The sequence below is a fragment of the Mastacembelus armatus genome, chromosome 16 (genome assembly GCF_900324485.2).
Source record: "Mastacembelus armatus chromosome 16, fMasArm1.2, whole genome shotgun sequence".
In the NCBI taxonomy this organism is placed as follows: Eukaryota; Metazoa; Chordata; class Actinopteri; order Synbranchiformes; family Mastacembelidae; genus Mastacembelus; species Mastacembelus armatus.
The window spans coordinates 24,224,776-24,248,559 of NC_046648.1; the positions used below are offsets into that span (position 1 = coordinate 24,224,776).

General features: G+C 45.3%; 1 protein-coding gene across 1 annotated transcript; it reads left to right on the forward strand.

The window, feature by feature from the left end:
• The first annotated feature begins 1,140 nt into the window (after positions 1 to 1,140).
• bmper (BMP binding endothelial regulator) lies at positions 1,141 to 23,585 on the forward strand. Its single transcript, XM_026316550.2, has 16 exons — positions 1,141 to 1,898; positions 5,716 to 5,801; positions 14,051 to 14,150; positions 15,457 to 15,539; positions 15,786 to 15,876; positions 16,130 to 16,212; positions 16,380 to 16,479; positions 16,843 to 16,952; positions 17,106 to 17,240; positions 17,435 to 17,539; positions 19,857 to 19,902; positions 20,434 to 20,603; positions 20,911 to 21,112; positions 21,365 to 21,707; positions 21,794 to 21,924; positions 22,499 to 23,585. Exons 1-16 carry the CDS (start codon positions 1,793 to 1,795, stop codon positions 22,678 to 22,680), a joined length of 2,073 nt encoding a protein of 690 aa, XP_026172335.1. The 5' UTR covers positions 1,141 to 1,792; the 3' UTR covers positions 22,681 to 23,585.
• Positions 23,586 to 23,784: the final 199 nt, after the last annotated feature.

Consider the following 23,784-nt stretch of genomic DNA (forward strand, 5'->3'; position numbering starts at 1 on the left):
TGCTTATGGGAGAATCTGAGGAATCTTTGTCTTTCCGATGAAGAACGACGACTGTGAACTCACCGCACTGACTTTAGATCCTGTCGGTGTGTCCCCCTGAGGTTCCCCAGACCTCAGAACCACTGATCTTTGGCCCCTGGTGGAGCCCCAGACGGACCCACACTATCACTGCCACAAAGATTCATTCTGCAGCAGAGTGAGGGACTTTATGATGAACTGACCGAGAGTTTCACACAGATAATCACCAACCATACAGGACAAAAGTGTGTGGACACAGCAGGTTTGCATCAAATTGATTGCATTAATGTTCTGCTCTAACAGCCTCCGCTCTTTTGGTTTCAGACGTTCACACGTTGATGCTGCTGCAGACCAGTAACCTTCTTCCACACCAGGCTAGGAAATAAATGGAGCTGCTCCGTGCACGGGGTCACTGCTGTGCTGCAGCAGGAAAGGTACACAACACACAGAGGTCAAAGGTTAAAGTCTGAGATGTTGTGGAATGAAGGATAAAAACACAGATCAAAACTGCACAATGGGTCCTCTGTGTCCACATACTTTTGGACATATACTATCAACAATATGTCCAGTAAATCCATTTTAAAGTAGTAACAACAGTTAGTTACTGGGGATGTTTAACTGAAGGAGAACTATTCAGAACACAAACGTGTTATTGGTCCTAAGATTAAAACAGGAAGAAGCTGTTGTGCACAGACACATTTAGTTCTTTCTGACATGTTTGTGTTCCAAGTTAACTGGTTCAACCAAAGACCGCGACTTTCAACGAGCATTTAAAAACAACAAAACTGTGAATTGTTGTGCTAAACTGAGAAAATCGTGTGTGACAGTTTGTAAAAGAGACTTCGGGCCTGCTTCATCTCGCTTCTCCTAATTTTCATGCACATGAAGCAGCCAGCTCCACTCACTTGTTGGTAACGAAAAGGTCCAGCAGCAGCGACGCTGCGACTATTAAAAACTGTAAATAACACAGGAGGAGCAGGAGAAGTCTGCGAAGGCTTGGAGCAGATGAACGGGGTCTGGAGGCAGGAGGAGGTCCCGGGTTTCACGCAGGAGGCAGGACTTTCTGGCTTCTGTGTTGCGCTCCGACACTACAAGTCCCTGTAATACCGGAGGAAGAGGAGGAGGAGGAGGAGGAGGAGGAGGTCGACACTGCTCAACGAGAGAGAGGCTGCAATCCACCCTCAGTCCCGCACAGTCGCATCGAGCATCCATGTGCAACACGGACTTGTGGATTCGGGGCCAGATTGAGACAACTCCGCTCCTGACAAAAGTCCACACTGACTGACGCGCTGACAGGGGGTCCGAGGGGTTTTGAAACGGTGCAGAGGTCAGAAACGTCGTGCGTCGTTATCTGAGCGTAAAATCAGCTCGCAGCCTTCTCCTTTGGACCCTTCTCGCAAAATCCATTTTCAAACATCCAAACCAACCGCTGCTCCTCTCGTTTCCTCATACCTGTGGGAACTCGGGCTGATTTTCTTCATAAATGTTTTTAGTTCACATCCGGACCCCCGTCCTCTGCGCACGGCATGTGCAGCCGCGCTGTCTCCTGCCCGGCGGCGCGTCTTTGTCATTTTAATGTCGCTGTAATCACCGCGCGTCTGGCTCATTGTGGCTCTGCGTTTCAGCGCAAACTGCCAAACTGAGGAGGTTTCCTCTCCTGGCTGGAATAAAGGACACAAGGAGCAGGATCTGATCCACTTGTTTTCCTTTGGATTAGTTTTATCTGTTTATTCTTCAACGCGCTTTAACACGTTTTCCTGAAGCAAACCCGAAGATGTTGCTCCGCTGCTGGAACCCTATCTCCTGGTCCACCTGTAGGATTTTCTTCTGCTTTTTGTTGCTGCTCCAAAGGCCCAGGTCCTCCTCTTCACTAATTACAGGTAAGATTAAAGGGATCACATGGCTTTCTAATAATACATCACAACAACCTCCGTGCGTAAAATCTACCCAAACCCCGGTTACTATTTATCTGCTGCCGCGTCGCTGCCGTTTTTACTTCTCTCCAAAATCAGAGTCAGTCCAGGTTTTAGATTTCGAAGCGCCGGTGATGTGCTGGTGAAGAAAGGTGATCGTCAGGAAGCAAAGACTGAACAGCAGCTACGCGGAAAAGCTCTGATATTTTCTTTCACAGCCTTTCTGCTGTTTTGCGCATCATCGGCAGGTTTTTGTCTCAAGGTAAAGCGAATTCAAGTGTGCAAAACGTTTTTGTGTTAATTCAGTTTGGGATTGATTTTCTTGCTGAATCTTGAATCAGGCGAAATTCTAGCACTGAATAAAATAACTAGGCTCGAGTTATCCTCCCTGGACCCCTGTCAGGGAGCTGGTCCGCTTCTCCCAGTAGGTACAGGGTTACAGCGCAGAGAAAAGCCACTAAAATCCACTGGACATAAATCCTGACAGGAGTCAATACGAAGTCATTTACATCCAAGCCAGAGAACTGACACAAGGGTCTGTAGGGGGAAATACCTGCGTCCTTATTTAAATCGTTGTTTGTGTCACTAGAACTTGGAACCAGGCTGTAAAGAACTTTTCTACAGCGGCTCTGATTTATTCTCTTCGCGCCCTCTCACCGCTCTGCTCCTCTTTTCACGGCCGCATTGCATCATAGGATATCATTTGTTTGCCCTGCGGCGCAGTTGAGAAGTGAGAATAATGGAGGCATGAAAGGTGGATGTGGTGGTGCGCGCAGACCGGACTCCGCCGCCCGGCCCTTATGCGTCTTATCGCTGGGTAAACAGCAGCGTGAGGGACGGGACCTCACCCGACCCGAGCTGCCTCCTCTGGCACCGCGAGGCCTCACACGAAATGCATCAGTTTATGTTATTTGTTGAGACATATTTGCGTTTTAGTTCGGACAGGGGTCATTTTGGAGCGTTACCATGGCGACGGTAGCTGAATTTCATGATAATCGCATTAATAAATAGGGAAAACCTTTGGTAGAGCTGATTCAAAGCAGAGACCCCACGTTCTGCTCAGCTTTGTTACTAATTCTGACCACCACATGTCAGAAAAGCCCGAAATGGCTTAATGTACTGTACATCCGTTTTAACTGAGTTAGGAAGCGTTTCTGATGTTGAGGGCTTCCCCTCTCTTGGCTGTTATCGCTTTTCCTGAAGCAAACAGGGAGATGAGAATCAGATGGGGGACAAAACCTGCACCAGATGCGTCTGCGTAGTCGTGCACGTGCATCTGTTTGACAAGAAACAGTTCAGGGAACCTTGGAGAACCTTGGAGAACCTCAGGGAACCCAGGACCATCCTGGTCCCGGCACATCAGATTCCTCCACCTGGCATCTCAAATATGTCGCAGCAGCACCCAGCACGGGGGTCCACTGCTGGATGTGTCAGTGCAGCAGGTGAAGCCGCGGGTACAGGGGTCACCCTGCTGGTTTTAGGACGTCGAGTCTGTTACTGTTGTAAATCTGCTGCAGGACACTTAGTCCACATCATCCCGTCTGTCCACACCGGGGTTTGGGTTTCACACACTTGACTCAGCCTGAGTTGGTTCTGATTCTTCTGAAATGGGAAAGTTAGTGCTGTGACTGGAGGAAAACTGAAGGCTTCAAATAGTTTTTGTGAAGCTGCAAATTGTCAGTTTAACCAAAAACCTCTAAACATCTTCAGAACAGTAATAACTAATGTTCTGAGCAGACGCAGGACTAACCTGAGTACCTATAATTTACTCTTCACTCCCCTCTGTGTGTTGTTTAAGTGCAGTTTCCTAATGATGCACTTTGAGCTGAGTGACAGGACTTTAGTTTGTGATGGAGGATTTTGAAATAGCAGTAGTTTGACTGCAGGACCAGGACTGTGTCTGACACTGGAAGCAGAAAATGTGCCACATTTCAGAGTCCGATAAACCGAAGCAGCTAAAATCCACTAGTTGGTGATTATGTTGTAAATTTGATCTTTAGCCAACTTCCTCAATCAGTGCAGGAATAGATCAGCTCGGTGTTGGAAGTGGCTCTAAAACAGGAGTGACCTCTAAATGAAGAGAGGTCACAGCTTCCCTGTCGTCCTCGTTCTATTTATCTAGTTTGGCCTGTTCTCTGCTTCTTGCTCTCAGCAGTTTGTGGTGATTCAGTCCTGATGTTTTCTAGACGGATCGGTGGATTTGTGGATATGAGGCAAACGCAGCAGCTGAAAAGCAAGAGAGGAAGGTATTTCGTGAGGACGAGGCCTCAGAGACCCAGACCCCCCCAGTCCTCTCCTCCACCCCCTGACCCTCCACCAGTTACAGCCCTGCCAGTTTAATTACACTCGAAGGTTGTAAATTTTACAGCAGCGGTGGAGTCGGCAGGATTCGTCTGCTCTGCCCAAATCCACAGGCTGGTTTCTCTGCTGAAGGCTGAGTAATCTGCTGTTTTAGAGCGGAGTCTGACTTTATTGACCCTGATACAAACTTTACTTCAGAAATCATCCTGGCTAGAGCTCCATGATTCTGCTGAGAGAGGCTGCAAACGTAAGCAGGCCGAAGGTCAGAGGTCACAGTGTGCTGATATGAGGTCGACTGATAAAAATGTGTCTTAGTGGTTCATTGTTTGTTTAAGCTTCAGCAGGTCATCGATGTCACACCTTTCTGTGGTGCAGAAACTGTTTCCCGTGAAGCAGAACCGCAATAGACATGATATTGGGGTGCAGCTGGTCGCACTGCATCCTGGGTGTTGTAGGATTTTTTTTACCTTGAAGGCTTTTGGGACTAGACGTCCTTCTTCACTGTTTTCTCCAGTCACAGCCCATGAGGAACATTTTGACTGGGCAGAGTTGGATTAAAGCATCACACATGGAGCCTGAATTATTGCTTTAAATGATCCTGATGGAGAAACTGCAGATGAACTGAAGCAGAGAAATAAACTGTGCGGTGGTCAGAGGTGGAGACTGACCCCAGTTTTCATTTTAGACGATCAACACAAACCAAACAAACAGCTGAGCATCAGCACGGTGCTCGTTTCTCTCTGCTGCAGCTCTGCAAGATGTTGACATCTGTCGGTTTCTACCCATAAACCCTTGCGTTTGAGGTGGCTTCCTGTAGTTGGTTCACATTACACAGGGACTCGTAACAGACTGGCTGACTGGTGTGTTCAAGACCTCAGTTTCAGTGTCAGTTGTTTTACCTGAACAGAGAGAAACTGCAGTTTAAATTATTCACCCAGTTCATTTCCAATGAAGCCGATTATCAATGTTATCAGCCAATACCGATGACGGTAATGTAGGATATTTGACATTGATTTCATCTGAACATCCTAAACACCATGTGAAAGCTCAAATATTTCAGTGTCCCCAAATCATGTGTCCATTTGTCAAGCTGCAGTATTAGCTAAAGGAAACAAAGAACATTTTAAAGCAGCAATAATTGATTGTTTTTGCCATTTTGGGGGCAGCAAAACAAGATTTAACACAAGATCAACATTCATGTCAAACATGTCACCAAACACTTGCTCATTTATTTGGATTTCTGTTGGTCCAGTATTCCCTGTTGTTTTAGCTTTTCAGCTCTCTACCTCTGGGTCGTAAAACCAAAACAATGAGCTGAAAGACGTTAAAACTTGGGCTGATAATTCAGCTGCATTCAGGTCCCAGTTTATTTATCAGGACCCTGCTCTGGTCTCTTGTGCTGCTGACAGGTGATGGTAGGTCAGGTGGGACGGAGTCATTGTCCATTCTCACCTTTTTCTCACTTCCTTCCTGTCCTTCACAGGTACCGAGGCCAGCTGTGAGAACGAAGGTGAGGTCCTGCACATCCCCAACATAACCGACAACCCCTGCATCACCTGCGTCTGTCTGGTAGGAACGTCACTTCATCTTATGGCTTATCGGCCCTGGACATTTCTGCTGGATGATTTGCCCTGTTTGCTTTCGGCACCTTGGCGTGTAATTGCTGCTGCAGGTTCTGCGCTGATAAAAGGACCTCTTTAAGCAATGATAGCAATGTTTGTGAAGCTGATTATCGAGCTTTGTGGGGTGGTTCTTATCACTGGGTTGTGAAAGGTTTGTAAGTCTAGGACACAACTTTGAAATAAATGTTTTTGACAGGATTTTAGTGGTTTGGCATTAAATCACTATTGAACAGTTTCTTCCTGAAATGTTGGCACTGTGCTTAGAACACAATCAACACAATGCATCTTGACCGGTTTGAGAGCAGAAATAGATGGAGGTTCCTGTGTTTTGTGCACATGAGGTTGGGATTTGAGGTTTACTGTGCAAGTGATTTGTGAGCTCAGGAAAACACTTTAAAATGTGGCTCTTTACTGTTTTCTGAGGATTTACAACAAACTTGTAGTGAAAGATGAAGTGGGGATTGTTTGTTTTAACAGACATGCCTGTCGTCATGCTGTCTTGGCTCGACCCGGCCGTTAAAACCAGCCTACAAAACGTTAGGGGACGACTCTTTCCTAAAACATGTGCTCTTTGACCTCTGACCGCCCCTCGTAGGGCTGTAGATGTCTTTGTTTTAGGGGATGAGAAGGGAGCAGTGAGGCTTTTATGTGTCCCTGCCTCAACAGGTTTGGGTTCTTAAAAAAGTCATGAGTTTTCTCTAGAAAGAACAAAAGTGAGCACAGAGACAAGGAACACCAGCTGAGGTGACTGATACCAGTCAATATGAAGACGTAGTTAGCTTAGCTTAGCATGAAGACTACCAACAGGAGGAAACTGCTGGAGGTTTTCTGACAGATGCTGTTCAGATGCAGGTGGACGATTGGTCCCTGTTCAGTCTGGAGCAAAGTGAGGCCTTTAAACTGACACAGGTGATGGTGATGCCTGTACATGAGCTATAATAAAGGTCTCTGTTATATTGTGAGTTTGTACATGTTCACGTGCATCTGTTCTTCACGGTTCGCAAAACCGTCTGTAGCCAAACCCCAGCTTCTGATTGGCTGTTTGAAGGCCTCCACTGGTTCCTGATTGGCTGCTCTGAGGGTGCCCTCGGCCTGCAGTCCGACTGAGCCGTCCTCTGTGTTATCAGGCAGACATCAGCTAAAGCCCTGCTGAATGCTATCAGTCATCAGCAAGCAATGGTCGGCCTTTCATCTCTACTTTAACCCCCCCGCACATACACACACACACACACACACACACACACACACACACTAATAAACGTACACACACTCAGGGCTCAGCCTTGATTGAATTTGGCCTTTGTTTATCTCCATAAGACTTTTTTAAACCCAGATGACTTTTTTTTCTTTCCAGCACAAACTCATATCAGTCACATATCAGTTCCCAGCTGAGGTTCAGTGCTGGAGGACCAGTCATGTATATAACTAACTACCACAGCAAAGGTTTCTATACTTTTGGACAAATGACAATAGAGAGATAAAGACTGTGGTTCTAACATTTGTTGTTAGTTGAGCTTTAAACCAGAGCGAACTCTCAGTCTAATCCTGTTAATGTTAAGATGATCATCACACACTGTGTTGACTCTGACTCTGCAGCGTGTTGAACAATTGTTCTCTTCCTTTGTTCAGACTCCAAACTGACGTGTCAGGGACAATGGACCGTATTTCCTGTAAGAAACCACATCTCAAACCCACAGACGTGTTTAAATAGACACATGCATAACTAAAAACATGACATTACTGTGTTACAGTAAAGAAGCATCATGTGACACAGCTGAGACATAATAAAGGGCCAGTGGAGTAAATTTAAAGCAGCACAGCAATAGAACATATACACGAAGACATTTCTTACATTAAGAAATAAAACAACTTTGGTTCTAATCAGGTCAAGCTGCATATTTTTCTGATAAGTAAAAAACACACAACCCTAACACACCACACACCCAGGGAGAGTCCTGTGTCGCCATGCTGGCTCCAGTGTCACTCATACATGGAAGGTTTAGGGGGGTGCGGCTCCTCGGTTGGTCCAGAGAACCTGCTAATGGCCTTGTGGTTTGGGACGCACATATACACACACACAGAAGAGCCATTGTGTGTGTCCGGTGAGGCCGGGCCATGTAATGGGGCCAGGAGTGGATGTGGCTGACAGACTGACTGGCAGGCAGGTCGCCATGACGATCCGTTATCTTGAAAAGAGTCGGTCCATCTCCGTCACGCTCTTCATCGTCCTCGTCTACCTGTCTGTCCCTCTGTCATCGGCTCTTCCTCCCCTCGCTCGCTCGGTCATCGTTGTACTGCAGATTTTCTCTCGCCTGCACCAGACCCTTTTTGTTATTTATGCCAAGTCAGTGCTCCGTGCACGCCCAGATGAGTTTTGTGTTGTTGGAGGACACATTTGTGACCAGGTTGATACACACATCCAGGATTTTCTAATGACACTGTAGGTTTGTGTTGCTACCTTATCCTGTTTACAACAGTTCTTGCAATTTACAACCACAAAGTCCAGATGAGCAGCAGAGAAACTGAACCAGGGTCACAGAGACACAAACATGGTGGAAGTTTGGTTTTGTCTCAGCTGTTGTTTTTAGCAGAATACAGAGAAAATCAGGCCTGTAGTTTGGAAACCACTTTGGAGCCACAGGTCTGAACCAGTTCTGTGTCTCAGTTGTTCATGATGGCACTAACACTGAGCTTTGTGCTTTGAAGCAGAAACAGGATCAGAAGACTGACAGTCCAGGACTGAATGAAACCTGGAGCAGAGCTGCCAGTGTCCCCCATAATGTCAGAGCAGCAGCAGCAGCGATATTCCCCCACTGAAGCAAACCGACGTTTACGATGTGCAGTCTGGAGTTTGCAAGGCGGCACAGTCCTGCAGTATTTAACCAAATCGGGCAGCTCAGGGGTCAAAGGTCACGGCAGCCTGTTAACAAACATGCCACATTAACTGTGTACATTGTGGGTGAGGAGTTTTGCACCGAGATCGATCTGAGGCAGAGGTCAAAGGTCGCTTCCTGTCAGCCTCTCAGCTCAAACAGTAGCTGATCAATACAGGAGGCCGAGGTTCACCTGAACCAGCAGCAGCTCCATTATCCTCTGCCCTGTACGGAAATACCTGTCCAAACAACTTTAATGTTTCTCCTCTTTCAAAATAAAAGCACAAGGCAGATACACAGAAAAACACAGAAGGTTCTGTCAAAAAGTTGTTTTGCACCGTTTTTTCTTCTCCGTCTCCATTTTTTGTGCCGTTGGAGTTTTTCTTTTGGTCTCGTCTCTCTGGACTCAGGAGGAGGAGGGTGATGAAGAGAGGTCGTCATAAGAAACAGGGAGTACTTCAAATTAGAAGTATATAAGGTAGTTAACGTCAGCTACCCAGCGGTATATAAAGTACTTTTAATTAGAAGTATATAAGGTAGTTAACGTCAGCTACCCAGCGGTATATAAAGTACTTCAAATCAGAAGTATATAAGGCAGTTAACATCAGCTACCCAGCAGTATATAAAGTACTTCAAATTAAAAGTATATAAGGTAGTTAACATCAGCTACCCAGCGGTATATAAAGTACTTCTAATTAGAAGTATATAAGGTAGTTAACGTCAGCTACCCAGCAGTATATAAAGTACTTCAAATTAGAAGTATATAAGGTAGTTAACATCAGCTACCCAGCGGTATATAAAGTACTTCTAATTAGAAGTATATAAGGTAGTTAACGTCAGCTACCCAGCAGTATATAAAGTACTTCAAATTAGAAGTATATAAGGTAGTTAACATCAACTACCCAGCAGTATATAAAGTACTTCAAATTAGAAGTATATAAGGTAGTTAACGTCAGCTACCCAGCGGTATATAAAGTACTTCAAATTAGAAGTATATAAGGTAGTTAACGTCAGCTACCCAGCGGTATATAAAGTACTTTTAATTAGAAGTATATAAGGTAGTTAACGTCAGCTACCCAGCGGTATATAAAGTACTTCAAATCAGAAGTATATAAGGCAGTTAACATCAGCTACCCAGCAGTATATAAAGTACTTCAAATTAAAAGTATATAAGGTAGTTAACATCAGCTACCCAGCGGTATATAAAGTACTTCTAATTAGAAGTATATAAGGTAGTTAACGTCAGCTACCCAGCAGTATATAAAGTACTTCAAATTAGAAGTATATAAGGTAGTTAACGTCAGCTACCCAGCAGTATATAAAGTACTTCAAATTAGAAGTATATATGGTAGTTAACGTCAGCTACCCAGCAGTATATAAAGTACTTCAAATTAGAAGTATATAAGGTAGTTAATGTCAGCTACCCAGCGGTATATAAAGTACTTCAAATTAGAAGTATATAGGAGAGTTAACATTAGCTGCACTACTTGTACTTTGGATACTTCAAGTACATTTGGATGCTGATATCTTTGCACTTTTACTGCAGTAACATTTTGAATGCAGGATTTTTACTTAGAGCAGAACAGTTTTACTCTGTAGTATTTTTGCAGTTACTGCAGTAAAGGATCTGAGTACTTCACCTCTTAACTGTCTTTATTCCTTCATGCTGGGTTCTCCTGGGGTTCTCCTCCTGTTCTGCACTTAGGAATCAGTTCCCACCGGCGTCTTTCTCCTCCTGTCTCGTCTCTAAGCTACTGTGGCTCCTGCTCTCTGGCGGGGGGTCACGCCTTATTTGTTTAGGAGGAGGGGGTGAAAGGTGGAAGGTCACGGTGGACAAGAGGGGGGTTAGAGTCCAAGGGCTTAAGTTGAGAGTTGCTCTCCTGCGCTGACAGACCCTGACTGATCCCTCCATCCTTCACCACGACACAGAAAGAAGAGGGAGCAGTGAAACTTTGAGGTTTGAAACATCAGAGGAGACAGAATCACATAAACAGAGGGAAAGACACAAGAGAGTGAAGAAGAAGAAGGAGAACAGGAAGTGCCAGTGGAGCTGGGCCAGTTTAAAGAGAAAGTGGAAAAGAGAAAAGAGAAGTGGTTGGAGAAAGAGGAGAACGTGATGGATGAGAGGAGGAAGAGGAGGACAGGGGCTGATTGATTGATGATGAGGAAATGAGAGGAAGAAAAAAACAGAAGCAGTGAACATTGTCGCCCCCCAGTGGCCAAAGAGCCCAACAGCCACACAGGGAGAAGAAGAACAGATTATTATAATTGGTAGTAGTAGGATTCAGTCTTTTATTGATCAGTTCGAGACATTTTGCTCTTCGTCTCCAACACTATGACAAACAGGTAAAAACATGTCAGTGAGTCTGAAAAGGACAAACAGCAGAACATCAGCTCATGATAAAATAAATAATAAATAAAAAGCATCTCATGAACCAGCATTTGATCTTTTCAGAGTTTTTTTTAACACAGAAGCAGTTTCTCCAAGGACAGTTGTGAAGTTTTTATATGTGACGTCAGTGTATGAAGTTGAAATGAACATGCGTCTGATGTAATGGAGAGTAAATGTAAATGTTGAAGTTTATCAAACGATATTTGATCACTGCCTTCACTCATTAAATTAGTAAACCACTTGGATTAGTACTCAGATCCTGCTGTAGCAGTACTGCACTACTTATTCCACTACAAATAGCATTCAAATCCTACTTCAGTAAAAGTATCTTATTATGAGTAAAATGTACTTACAGTATCAAAGTAAAAGGAAACTGGTCTGTGTCAGTGTTTTCCTGTTATGTCTGATGAATATTCCTGCTACATTAATGTACATGTTGAACTTTACTGCAGTAGTTGTTTAGGATTGGACCAGTTTGAAGTACTTTATAAACTGTGGGTAGCAGAACATCATATTCTACAGGATGTTTGAAGTTTATACTGGACAGGAAGTGGATGAAAAAGTAACTGCAGCTGTCAGACACATGTGGTGCAGTAAAAAATTATAAAGTTGCATTCAATTCAAATGCTCCAGTGAAGTAAAAGTACCTCAAATTCGTACTTGGGTACAGGACCTAAATGTACTGAGTTATTTCCACCGCAGGAATTTAAAATGCAGTATCTGTACAGTCTGATTATATGTTAATGCTATTTTTGCTCCTTCACACTGAAACTTTTTGTGTTTGTGATGTTTCGACTTTGCGTCACTGAATCATGAGTCGGTCAAACATCTCGTATCCACGATGTATTGATGAGCCGCGTGAAGCTGATTAGCATTTCATGGTTATGATAAAATGAATAATGAAGAGTTTCTCTGGGTAAGATGTGATTCAGCATTAGCATGTTCAGCCCAGCACTTCAGCCCAGTCCACTGTGGCATGTCCAGGGTTTATTCAGTGTGGTGACCTGTTATGACCTTTGCCCCGGACACAAGGAGGGTGAAGGTGAATGGGGTGGGGGGTGTCACATGTACTAACACCACTTTGTGCTAATGGATAACAGAGAGCGAGGAGGACGTGACCTTAGAGACCAGACAGCAGCCATGTCTGAGCACCGGCTCCGAAATAAAAGCTGCTCCTGTTTCTTTGGTTCCACCATCAATCTGCTCTCTGCTGAAAAGTAACTCGACTAGGTCTGTGTCACAGTTTTTCATAAAGGCACTAACACTGGCCTTTGTGCTTTGGTTTAAAATCAGGAGAGTCCAGGACAGACTGAAACACACCTGAAGGACACAGGCTCCGGTCCAGTTTGTTCATATTCATTTCTCATGTGTCTGCTTGAACTGCTGCACTGGTGTAAAGTCAGATTTGATTCTTTAACCTTCTTTTCTCTCCATCTCCTCTTGCTTATTTAACTTCGTCCCCTCTTTCCATCTCTGCCATGACATCATCTGTCCTCAGTGTGGTTGGGGTTTAGCTGCAGCCCTGCTGCTATATTAAACCGCCCCGATTTATTTTCACCCTGCTTTGATCCGTCCTTGTTAGAGCCGCCTGCCACAGGGCCACAGGGCCACGGGACCTGCCAGCCTCCACTTTACGAACCCTGACAGTGTGTAAAATAAAACACACGCAGCATGTGGACGGCATTAGCAATAAAGGCTGGGTGTGAAAGTCGAGCGGATTAAACAAGCTCAGGTTCCGTCCAGTCCCACGCTGCTGACGGATACAGTGTGCAGGGTTCCTGAAGGTGACCGGACAGTTGCTGAGCTGGTGTGAAAAGTCACAGCTGAACCGTGAAGAATGAGTCACTTTTTGTTCTCAAACTGAAGCTACAAGCTTCGACTTTGCAGTGAAGGAATAATTCATCTGATGCACCTGAGTGTCTAATGTGTGTTTAGTCATTTGCTCCAGCTGCAGAGTCTGTGAGTGTAAACAGGATAAGGTTACCGCGGCGTTTGGTCTCTTTAGACAAATTGTTGATATTAATACGGAGGTGAAATTAGATCAGTCTCATCTTTTTAAACAGGCAGTGACTGAAATCTCCCTGGAAAAGTGTCACATCTTGGAAAACAGCAAATGTTTAATGGTGAACCCCTTAATGTTAATGATCTCAACCTTCTGCTCCTTGTGTCATTACCTGGAACACCATTAGTTTCCAAACAGCGACAGGGGGATGGATTATAAAGACCACAGCCTTTGTCTGGAGGGAAAATGTCTTGGTGGACAAAACAACTGCAATTAGACACAACAGATGCAGAGTAATTGCAAAATGACCACTAGGACCCAACCAGTCACCAAAACACAGCAAACACGTGCATGAAGTGACTACAAAAAGGTGCCAAAATAACCACACGACTCAAAAACAAGAATTAAATGTGCACAAATGACTACAAATACACACAGACTGACCACAAATACACACAGACTGACCACAAATACACACAGACTGACCACAAATACACACAGACTGACCACAAATACACACAGACTGACCACAAATACACACAGACTGACCACAAATACACACAGACTGACCACAAATACACACAGACTGACCACAAATACACACAGAATGACCACAAATACACACAGACTGACCACAAATACACACAGACTGACCACAAATACACACAGAATGACCACAAATACACACAGACTGACCACAAATACACACAGACTGACCACAAATACACACAGAATGACCACAAATACACACAGACTGACCACAAAGAGACAGAATGACAACAAAAAGGTGCAGAATGACCAAAAAACTCCCCACATCAGCACGACTGTGTGTGTGATGTGCTCAGTGCACGATGTGCACGTCAAACGATGCACAATCTAAATGGGAAAAAATAAAAACAAAGAAATAAACTGAGCATCTCTGTCTCCAGGAGGGGAAGGCCGACTGTAAACAGGAGAAATGTCCGCTGGTCCCTGAGGACTGTGCTCTGGTGGTGAAACAGACTGGAGCCTGCTGCGAGAGGTGTAAAGGTAAGACGGACTGACGCGGACAGAATAAGTTATTACTGTTGTTATTCAAGTTTTTATTATTTTTCTAATTTCCATTTTGATTTTCCAAAATGAACTCTAGTTTTCCTAAGTCTGAATTTGTTGAGGTTGGAGCTGTATCTTCAGCTGCTTCCATTCTGGCTCCACCACAGGCCTGAATAAATCCGAGCGATGATGTTCCTGCTCTTCCAGTGTAAAATGTAAAAATGTAAAAACACCCTCGCAGCTCCCAACAGCCTTTTGTCTGTGGTTTGCTGTTAACGACGCAGCACTTCGTTAAGAGAAGCTCAACGAGCTCGACCGGACACGGAAAGCCCCACGTCACCACGGCAACCTGTGTTAGTTTTCTACTGTTGGACTGCTGTGACCAGATTTAAGACCCATCTGTGTCTGTGCTTTGGAAAAGTCCCAGACTCCTACGTGTTATATCACTGTTTTCTCACTTTCCTAAAACTACACTGGCTGCTGAATGAACTGCATCAGTTTATTGGGTCCAGTTTACTGAAAAACTGCCTTAATGTGCCTGAAGACTGCTGTGTTTCACTGTGGCTTATACAAACAGTATGTCAAACCCCCGAGAACATGAAGATTCATATTTATCACAAACAGCTTCTCAGCTTCTAATTTTCAATCTAATTGGGGACTTGTTGAGGACTATTTTCAGGGGCGGATGAAGCCACATTTGGTCTGTATTAGGAGTATTAGGATGGTGTACGTGGGACTGGGTGGACCACATAGATTTTCAGACAGACCATAACTCATAAACTTAAATGGGAAAAGGACAGCACTGTGTGTATGAACACGTGTGTCTCTGTGGAGTCTTTTTTTTTTCTGTAAATCCTCCTCAGCGGTTTGGTTCTGCTGAACAAAGCAGATCAATGGCTGTGATCAGGTTTCACTGTATGGAAAGTTAAGCATTGATCTGAGACCACTTACTGTAAATGGGGTGAAATGAAGAGGCTTTTCATTTAGCGCTGAGTCACCGTGTCCAGTGTCTCTGTTCTGACGCAGCACTATCTTATAGGGATCGCACACAAATGACAACGTCTTTATAAATATATGTTCAATTACTGCCAAAATATGCTGTTTAAAAAAATATTAGTCTTTCTCATTAACAGAGAACAGTCACCTCTTGTTAGTATGTTTGTAATACTGTGAAAGTGTAAATCTATATTTCCTTATTAATTAATCAAAACGTGTGTGGAACATGTAAAGATCACTTCCAGCCTCAGCACAGAGTGACCCCTCAGTCCTGCTCACGTTGGCTGTTTCTTTGTGTCTTTGTCAGGCTGCATGTTGGACGGACAATCCTACAACAGCTCTGTGTCCTGGACCACCACCACCAAACCCTGCACAACCCGGCGCTGTCAGGTAGGGTGTGTGTGTGTGTGTGTGTGTGTTGTTTCAGTTCTGGTTCTGGCGCCAAAACTTTAAACCTATTCCTGAAAAAAGTGATTCAAGAAGGATTAAAGGAAAGGAAAGAAGGAATGAAAAGGGAAATGAGGGAGTTTCTAAGGAAGAAAGATAAGAAGGATCAGGGACGTAAGGAAGGAGGTTGAAAAGGGGAAGGATGGGGGAGAAAGAGGACGGAAATAATTTGTCTCCCGGTTGTGACAGGAAGGTGTGATCACTGAGGCCGAAGTGCAGTGTGTCGTCCACTGTAGGAACCCCAAAATCCACCCGAAGAAGTGCTGCCCCACCTGCCCCGGTGAGAGCGAACTGTCACCTTTACAAATACCATCTTTCTTCTTTAGTTTAAAATCTCTGTGTGTTGTTGGAGAAAACCTTCAGCTCCACAGGTCTTGAACCGGCTCAGGAAGCTTGTGGGTGTTAAAGACAGGAACAGTCTAATTGTCTAATTTTGGAACAACATACGTGTTGAAACGTGTTTAAAGTCGTCAGGATGGCGAGAACAAACAGAGAGAAGTGAAGGTGAAGTGACGTTTCTCTGCCGCCTGCAGGTTGTATCTTCGAGGGTCGTCTGTACAAAGAGAAGGAGGAGTTTAGTCCAGAGGGCAAACCCTGCATCAAGTGTACCTGCACTGTGAGTACACACACACACACACACACACACACTGTATTTTTCTCAATGGGCCTTTGTCCTTTAAATAGTTCTTAGGTCTTGAGTCGCCAGCTAATTGGGTGGAACAGTAAAACATGAACAAGAACCATCACATGTTATTTATATGTCTGTTGTTGTTGTTGTTGCAGGGGGGGCGGACTCTCTGCATGCGGGAGGTGTGCCCAGTACTGTCCTGCCCGTCCCACCTCACCCACACCCCACGGGGCCAGTGCTGTCCCAGATGTCTCGGTAAAAACCGTCACCTTCCTGACTGCTGACCTCTCTGGAGGCAACAGGGACATATCAGTTGAAAGTTTCATTGTAAAGAAAACGATTAGATTGAAACTTTAATACCATAACATGAGTATCTTAAACTCTTAATGAAGTTCTTCTTGTAGCATGTGGCTCATATTTCAGTTCAGTCTGTGCATGGTGGCAGTTTAGGAGCTCAGTGACGTTCACGCAGAGAAAGCACACCAACAGCAGAGCTGACAGAAAACATTCATTCTGATGATGATGATGGTTAAACCGACTTGAATTCCTCCTGCTCTCTTCATGCAAACTAATAATTTGACAATGTGACCAAGCGTTAATGCGTCTGCTGCTCTGCAGGTCAGAGGAAGGTGTTCGATCTGTCTTTAGGAAGCTGTCTGTTCCACAGTGAGGTCTATGAGAACGGCACCTGCTTCCTACACGACAACTGCACCACCTGCACCTGCAAGGTACTACAACGGAAATGTTATGATCCAGTACAATTATTAACGCAACCCAAATCTCTCTACCACAGTTTATTCCAGTTAGAGGCAGTAAACACCTTCATTTAAAGATGGTTTCTATTGTTATCCCATCCATGGCCCTTCTCTTCTTCTTCCCAGGATTCAACAGTAGTGTGCAAGAGGCAGTGCTCACAGCCAGGGAGCTGCCAGGGCGACCATTGCTGTGAGGAGTGTCTGTCCTACCTGAAGGTGGAGGAGGTGACGTACTGCAGAGTCCGCAACAAGATCTACAGGGTGAGAGTGCAGAGGATGGTTAAAGGATGGATGGATGTTGGATGAAGGATGGATGAATGTATGGATGATTGAATGAAAGATGGATGGAAGGATGGATCGATGGTTGGATGAAGGATGGATGAACGAATAGACAGATGGACAGATCAATGGATGATGGATGAACTCGCTCTGACCTCGGCCTGTTTCCCCTGCAGGAAGGAGACATGTGGTCGTCTGTTAACTGCTCGCTCTGCGCCTGCGTTAAAGGAAGTGTGGAGTGTCGGCCCAAACAGTGTGTACCAATCACCAGCTGCCCCTCGGTGAGTGACAGGCTCATCAACCAATCGCCGGCCTGTATTACATTCCCAGGGTTTTCATCGCCCCACCCCCTCACAGCCACCAGCTGTGTCCCTGTCACTCTTCTTCGTCTGTGTTCCTCCCTCACACTTTACAGCCTGTGACTAACGCCATCATCCTCCTCCACATGCGTGACGCCTCAACCCGACGGCTCTGCCCTGATTTACGGACGGAGCTGCCAAAACCGATTCACCTGATATACCTGATATCAGTCTGAAGCAAAACACTGACATCTGCTGAAACTGAGACACGATGGTGGCTTTATTGTATTACTCAGAACTCCTGCTGATCTCTTGTCAGTAGTTATCCAGACATATCTGTAAAAGTTACTTTAGACGATTACTGATCTGCAGAATCTGATCCACCCCTGTTTATTTTCAGGTCAGTTAAAGTAGTTATTGGAGATGTTGTTTATATACGACATTGATAAGAAGGTAGATACAGTCACTGAGTTTCCTCCTGTACATTGGGAACCTGTTGGTTCTCAGCACATTAAGATTCTTTATGCAGGAACAGTTTGCAGGAGGAAGGTTCGAGCTGCCTGCACCTGTCGCAGATGTCGCCTCGGGGTGGGAGTCGTCTGTCGGCCGGCGGGTGATGGAGTGGTTTCCTCCCATGGTGCCGGCCGCCAGCATGACGGTGTCAGCGTTAGTCCAGGTTCACACGCCTTTCCAGCGCTTATCAAACTGCTGTTTGTGGTCGCAGAAGGCGAGTGAAGGGCGACGCAGGTGGTTTGCGCTGAAAGTTTCACTTATTGAAGTATTTGTATGTGGAGCAGATACACAGAATGTGGGTATTTTACAGGTATTTTTGCTGTAAAATAATATTTCTAAGAAGCAGAGGCTGTTTATTGTTGGGATGAAGGTTTTAACAGCAGCCACAGGACAGTTGTGTTTGCATTTACAGGACGTGTGGTGAACATACAATCTTTGACCAGTTAGAGCTGCTAGACTGGTTGTAAAAGCAGATTTTAGGATGCAGTCGCTTCATGTTCTCGATGTCACACCAACATATGTGCACTGTCTTTGTGTCTGTCCCCTTTAGGATGCTGCAACGTAGATGTGATAAAAACAGGTCAGTCCATTTGGAATAAAACAGAGGCAGCATTAACACACACTCACCTGCATCAGCACAGACATTTTAAAGTCAAAAATAACACGACCTCTACAACCAGCTGTGCCACGTTATCATGAGTGTGACTCTCCCATGCCGTCATCCTACGGTCAGCGGCGGGTCGGCAGAGTGTGTGCGTCCCTTTAGAGATAGTGTGTCTCCCATCGGCCTTTTGTCTGTGTGATGTTTGACTGGCAGCAAAGAAGAGTCCCCCACATTCAGAGGCCTGAAAACCAAGCTCCGTCGCTGTGTGTGAAAGCGGTTCAAAGAGAGACAGGGCCCTTTGTGCAGAGGTTAGGACTCTGGAGTGCGTATTGAGTGCATGGAGAGCGTTTGGATGTGATGACAGACGAGTTGGGCTTCCCTGAGGCTACGAAAAAACCGGGTGTGTGAAAGAGTCCTGTGATCTGAAGGAAGGGAAACATACTGTACACACACATATGCCGGGCTCTGGTTACACACACACAGCTCCGTGGTTGGAGTATCGGTGTCTGTGGACGCCCTGGTTTGGCTGTGAGATTCTCAAGTCGGAACTTTTCCTGCATTTCTACTTTTTATTTCTCTCCCATCTGAGTGAATTCCAGCACGAAACACCTGGACTATTATGCTGTTACCCAACAAAATGTGGAAAACCATCCCGACCAGTTTCAGCGTTAGCAGGATGGATGGATCAGCGAGCAGGCCGACTGGGCGCAGGCCCCTGGGGAGCGTCTGTATGAAGTGACTGGGAATGTCCTGTTGGAAAGTCCATCAAATCACTACAGAGACACAATAGCAGTGAAAGATGCAACACATTTGAAGTCAAATACCCAAATGTGGTGTTTTGTGTAGTAAATCACAACAAGATGATGATAAAACTAAGTTTTAATAAACACGAACTGTCAGAGTGGCTGTGAGTTTTTCTAATCACAGGATTGTTGAGCTCAATTTGTGTTTTTTATCCTGATATCATGTTTATCTTTGCTGTCTGGCCTGAGATTCAGCAGCGTAAAGTCAGTTCACAGATGATTTGTTTGTGGATAAAGCCAGAGCAGTGGATTCATTCTGCTCTGCCTGCAGCTGCAGTTTGTCGCAGGTTTTCTGTCTCAGTGCTCAGGTGTTCTGCCTGTTTCTCATCCCGGTGGGGGGTATCTAACTCTGAGCGTGTCTGTGCCTCGTCTCTTGCAGAATAAGATCCTGAACAGAACCGGCTGCTGTCCAGTCTGCACTGAAAGTGAGTAAGTTCTCCTCACCCCTCCAGCTCTTCTCTCCAGAGAATCCACATGTTCTTTAATCATCAAAACTCTTGGGTTTGAGGCGATATTTTGTCAAAGTGAATTAAAATCAATAAATTCTCTCAGTCCAGTCTCTGAAGCTCCAGTTTCCCATGAACTTCAGCCCAGACTGTGGTTGACCCTCAGGTCATTTTACTTCTGTATTTGGCTGCAAACTGAATCAAAAATCCCTGAAATTGACTGGAAATGTCCCGATTCAGCGCGACAGAGACCTCTTCATGATGTGGAGTTTCACCACACCACAGATCCTGGTTCCATGTGGACCTGAGGCAGATTAGAGCCACATAACTCACCATTTATCATAAATGATCTGGCTGTCAGGGATCAGCCTCTCCTTGTAAAACCCTGTTTGTTCTGGGTTGACCTGCTGCTGGTCTATTTACTGCATTTATTCTTCAATAACTTATTCCTCTTCTGGTCCCACTTATTTCAACATTTCCTTACCCCTGGCTCTCTGTCACTGTCTGCAGAGCCAGGTGTCTGCACAGTGTTTGGCGACCCTCACTACAACACCTTCGACGGCAGGACCTTTAACTTTCAGGGAACCTGTCAGTACGTTCTGACTCGTGACTGTGGAGGCCTTCCACCCGGGAGCCCCGGAAATAACGTCAACATCAACAGCCCAGACTCCAGCTTCACGGTACGACTGGACCTTACACTTAGGACAAGTTATGGCCTTAAAGACAGTCGATAAATTATTAGACTGTGAAACTGAAGGAGTATATGTGTGAGAAGGGGAAGCAGAATAAGCTCTAGCTTCAGCACACACCTTTCTGTTCTGTAACGTCATGGACTTTCTTTTTAACTAGAAGGTCAAGATGAGATTTTAGCAGTTGTGTTTGTAGTTTGATCAGTTCGTAGTTTACTGAGTTCAGAAAATGTATAAATAGAGTTTCATCTTTGTGAATCTGTAGAGTCGTCACTCTCATGTGCTCACTCACTCCCAGGTGTTGGTGAAGAACGACGCCCGGCGGACTCGCTCCTTCTCCTGGACTCAGTCTGTTGAGGTGAGGCTCGGAGGTTTGATCCTCAGCCTCCACCAGCACCTGACGGTCCGGAAGAACGGCACCCGCATCGCCCTGCCCTACCACGGCCCCGGGGTGCACATCGACCTGGACGGGTACCTGCTGAAACTCACCACCATCGCAGGTGAGACTTTCAGGAGGCAGAGACTCCATTTAAAGCTGCACAAGGAAGGATTTTAACTTCACCTTGTTTGGCCTTTTCCCGCCTTGTTTTGAGAGTCAATATATTGATGGATTGTTAAGTCACAGAAACTAAACATGGCTAAAGACTGTATTTATAAACACACTTGTTTTATAAACCAAAGTTTTCAAAATAAAAGTTGCTTCCAAAGTTTTCAAAATAAAAGTTGCTTTGTTTCCCATCCTCCACCTGCAGGTCTGGAGATAACGTGGGACGGTGACAGTTTTGTGGAGGTTGTAGCTGCGCCCCACCTGCGTGGTCGCCTCTGCGGTCTTTGCGGTAACTACAATGGCCACAAACGAGATGATACCATGGGAGGTGACGGCCAGTTCAAGTTCGACGTGGATGATTTTGCAGAGTCGTGGCGAGTTGATGGAAACGAAGTTTGCTCCCAGCAGCCTCCTTCTCGTCGGCCGACGTCGTTCCTGTGCCCTGGCAGTGTCAAAGTCAAGTTTCGTGCCCATAGGGAGTGTCAGAAGATAAAGTTATGGGAGTTTCAGAAGTGCCACCGTGTGGTCGACTTCACCCCGTTTTACAGGTGAGAACAGATGGAAAGACTGAGGGATAAACGAATGACGTGCGTTCAGCTGATCCCAGAACTAACCCAGGTCCTGCCCTCTGCAGGTCGTGTGTGACAGACATGTGTGAGTGTCCGGTCCATAAAAACTGCTACTGCGAGTCCTTCATCGCCTACAGCCGAGCCTGTGACAGGGAGGGGGTGCCCGTCCTCTGGAAGCCCGACACCGCCTGTATGGGTGAGTGCCAGTTTCAGATGATCTTAGAGGCCACAGATATTTTTTAACCAGCTGTGTCTGTTTTGCTCAGAGCAGTTTGGATCAGTAGACGTTTGTCAGAAACAGAAGCTGTTTTGCCATTTTCCGGTAGACTGAACCAGAAGTGACTCAGTTTCCAGCTGGTCTGGGCTCAGACTAACTTCAGCTTTGTGCTGAACTATCCATCAAGTCAGCTTCTAAATCAATTGAAAGCTAAATGATTAGATTTTACTGAGTTATCACCTAAACATAAACTGGGAACATTTTTGCTGGTTTTAGTAAATTAAACCTCTGCTCCTGTAAGTAGCCTTTTTCTTCCCTGTAGCTCAGTAATGGCAGATCCATTTTTTAAGCTTCTCTGTTTATCTAATTGTAAAAGTTTGTCATGGTAAACTGTCTCAGTTTGCAATGTCAAATCTTTGGTTGAAGCAGCTCAGCCTAAAAAACTTATGAGCTGCTTCGTGACTTATATCAATCAACGATCAGACGCCAAATTCACGTTGATGTCACTGTGGCTGATTGGCTGCATCTGTTTACCTTTTCTTCCCCCCATCAGCCACGCAGTGTAAACATGGCGCCGTGTACGACACCTGCGGCCCAGGCTGCACCAAAACCTGCGACAATTGGAACGAGATCAGACCGTGCCAGAAGCCCTGCGTGGCCGGTTGCCACTGTCCCGCCAACCTGGTGCTGTTCCAGGGACGCTGCATCAAACCCATATCCTGCCCCGGGCGGTGACCCTTGTGACCCGGGTGGGAGGGGGGAGTAGATTAGGAAGGGTCATTTATTTTCAAAATTATAAAGGGCCAAACTTGCCGAGAAGAGTTTGGGAGGACACTAAAGGGTCTGAGGTCGGCAGATCAGATGCAACAAGGTACTCAGGGTCCATTTCTTTCCAAGGAAGTGTGTTGCAGTGACATTATGGTGATGGACTGAAGGGACAGGCTGACCCTCACTACAGCAGCCAACTGATATCACTTACTGGTACATTACCAGTCACCACCACAGTAGGCGCTGGTTTCAGCTTTGTAGAGGAAGAACTCAGGGGCCCTATGTGAAGGTTATACGATCTCCACTCTGAGGGATGTTGGACACGTGGGCCAGTGGACTCCTGTCAGAGCCAACTTGGCATCAAAATTTCCCTCACAAACACTCAAAGTGCAAAACTGAACACCTGCATTTGGAATAACATCCACACAGACTCTCTGATGCGTCATATCAGTTTTTCTTGGTGATCTCTATTTGATCATTTCATACTGTAAGCTAGCCAGATTTATATGAAAGACAGACAGCTTTTATATTATTATTGTTCTAATTATTAATATTTGTTGTTGATATTGTTAATTTATATATTGGTCAAACGACGTCGTAGCAGGAGCCAGAATCATGAATATAAGTGCGTTATAAATGATTTAAAGGGAAACAAAAGCTATTTATGTATTTGTTTTTTGTGTTACTGTTAAAGAGAAATGCCCAAATGTGACTCAGCTGTTGCACCATCGCGGGGTAAAAGTACTGTATCGTGTTGCGCTCGGTGTACAGGTTGTTGTGGTTACTATCAAAGTGAAGGTGTTCTTCTAAATATATGTTTCAGCTCATGATAATTATTTATGACCAGCAATATAATCTTTTATTGAAGTCCATTTCTGACTGCTGTCTTTACTGGTTAAAGCTGCTCTTCTCCTTCGCCTCTAGAGGGTCTGATGGTCCAAACAAACTCCAACCATAAGCCCCGCCTTCCCGCTCTTTGCTCCTCCCATCCCATCCTGTTTCCTGAAGCTGCGACGTGAACTACGGATGCCTGGTTGGGACAAAGTGTCCAGTCCAAAGCTAGCGTTAGCT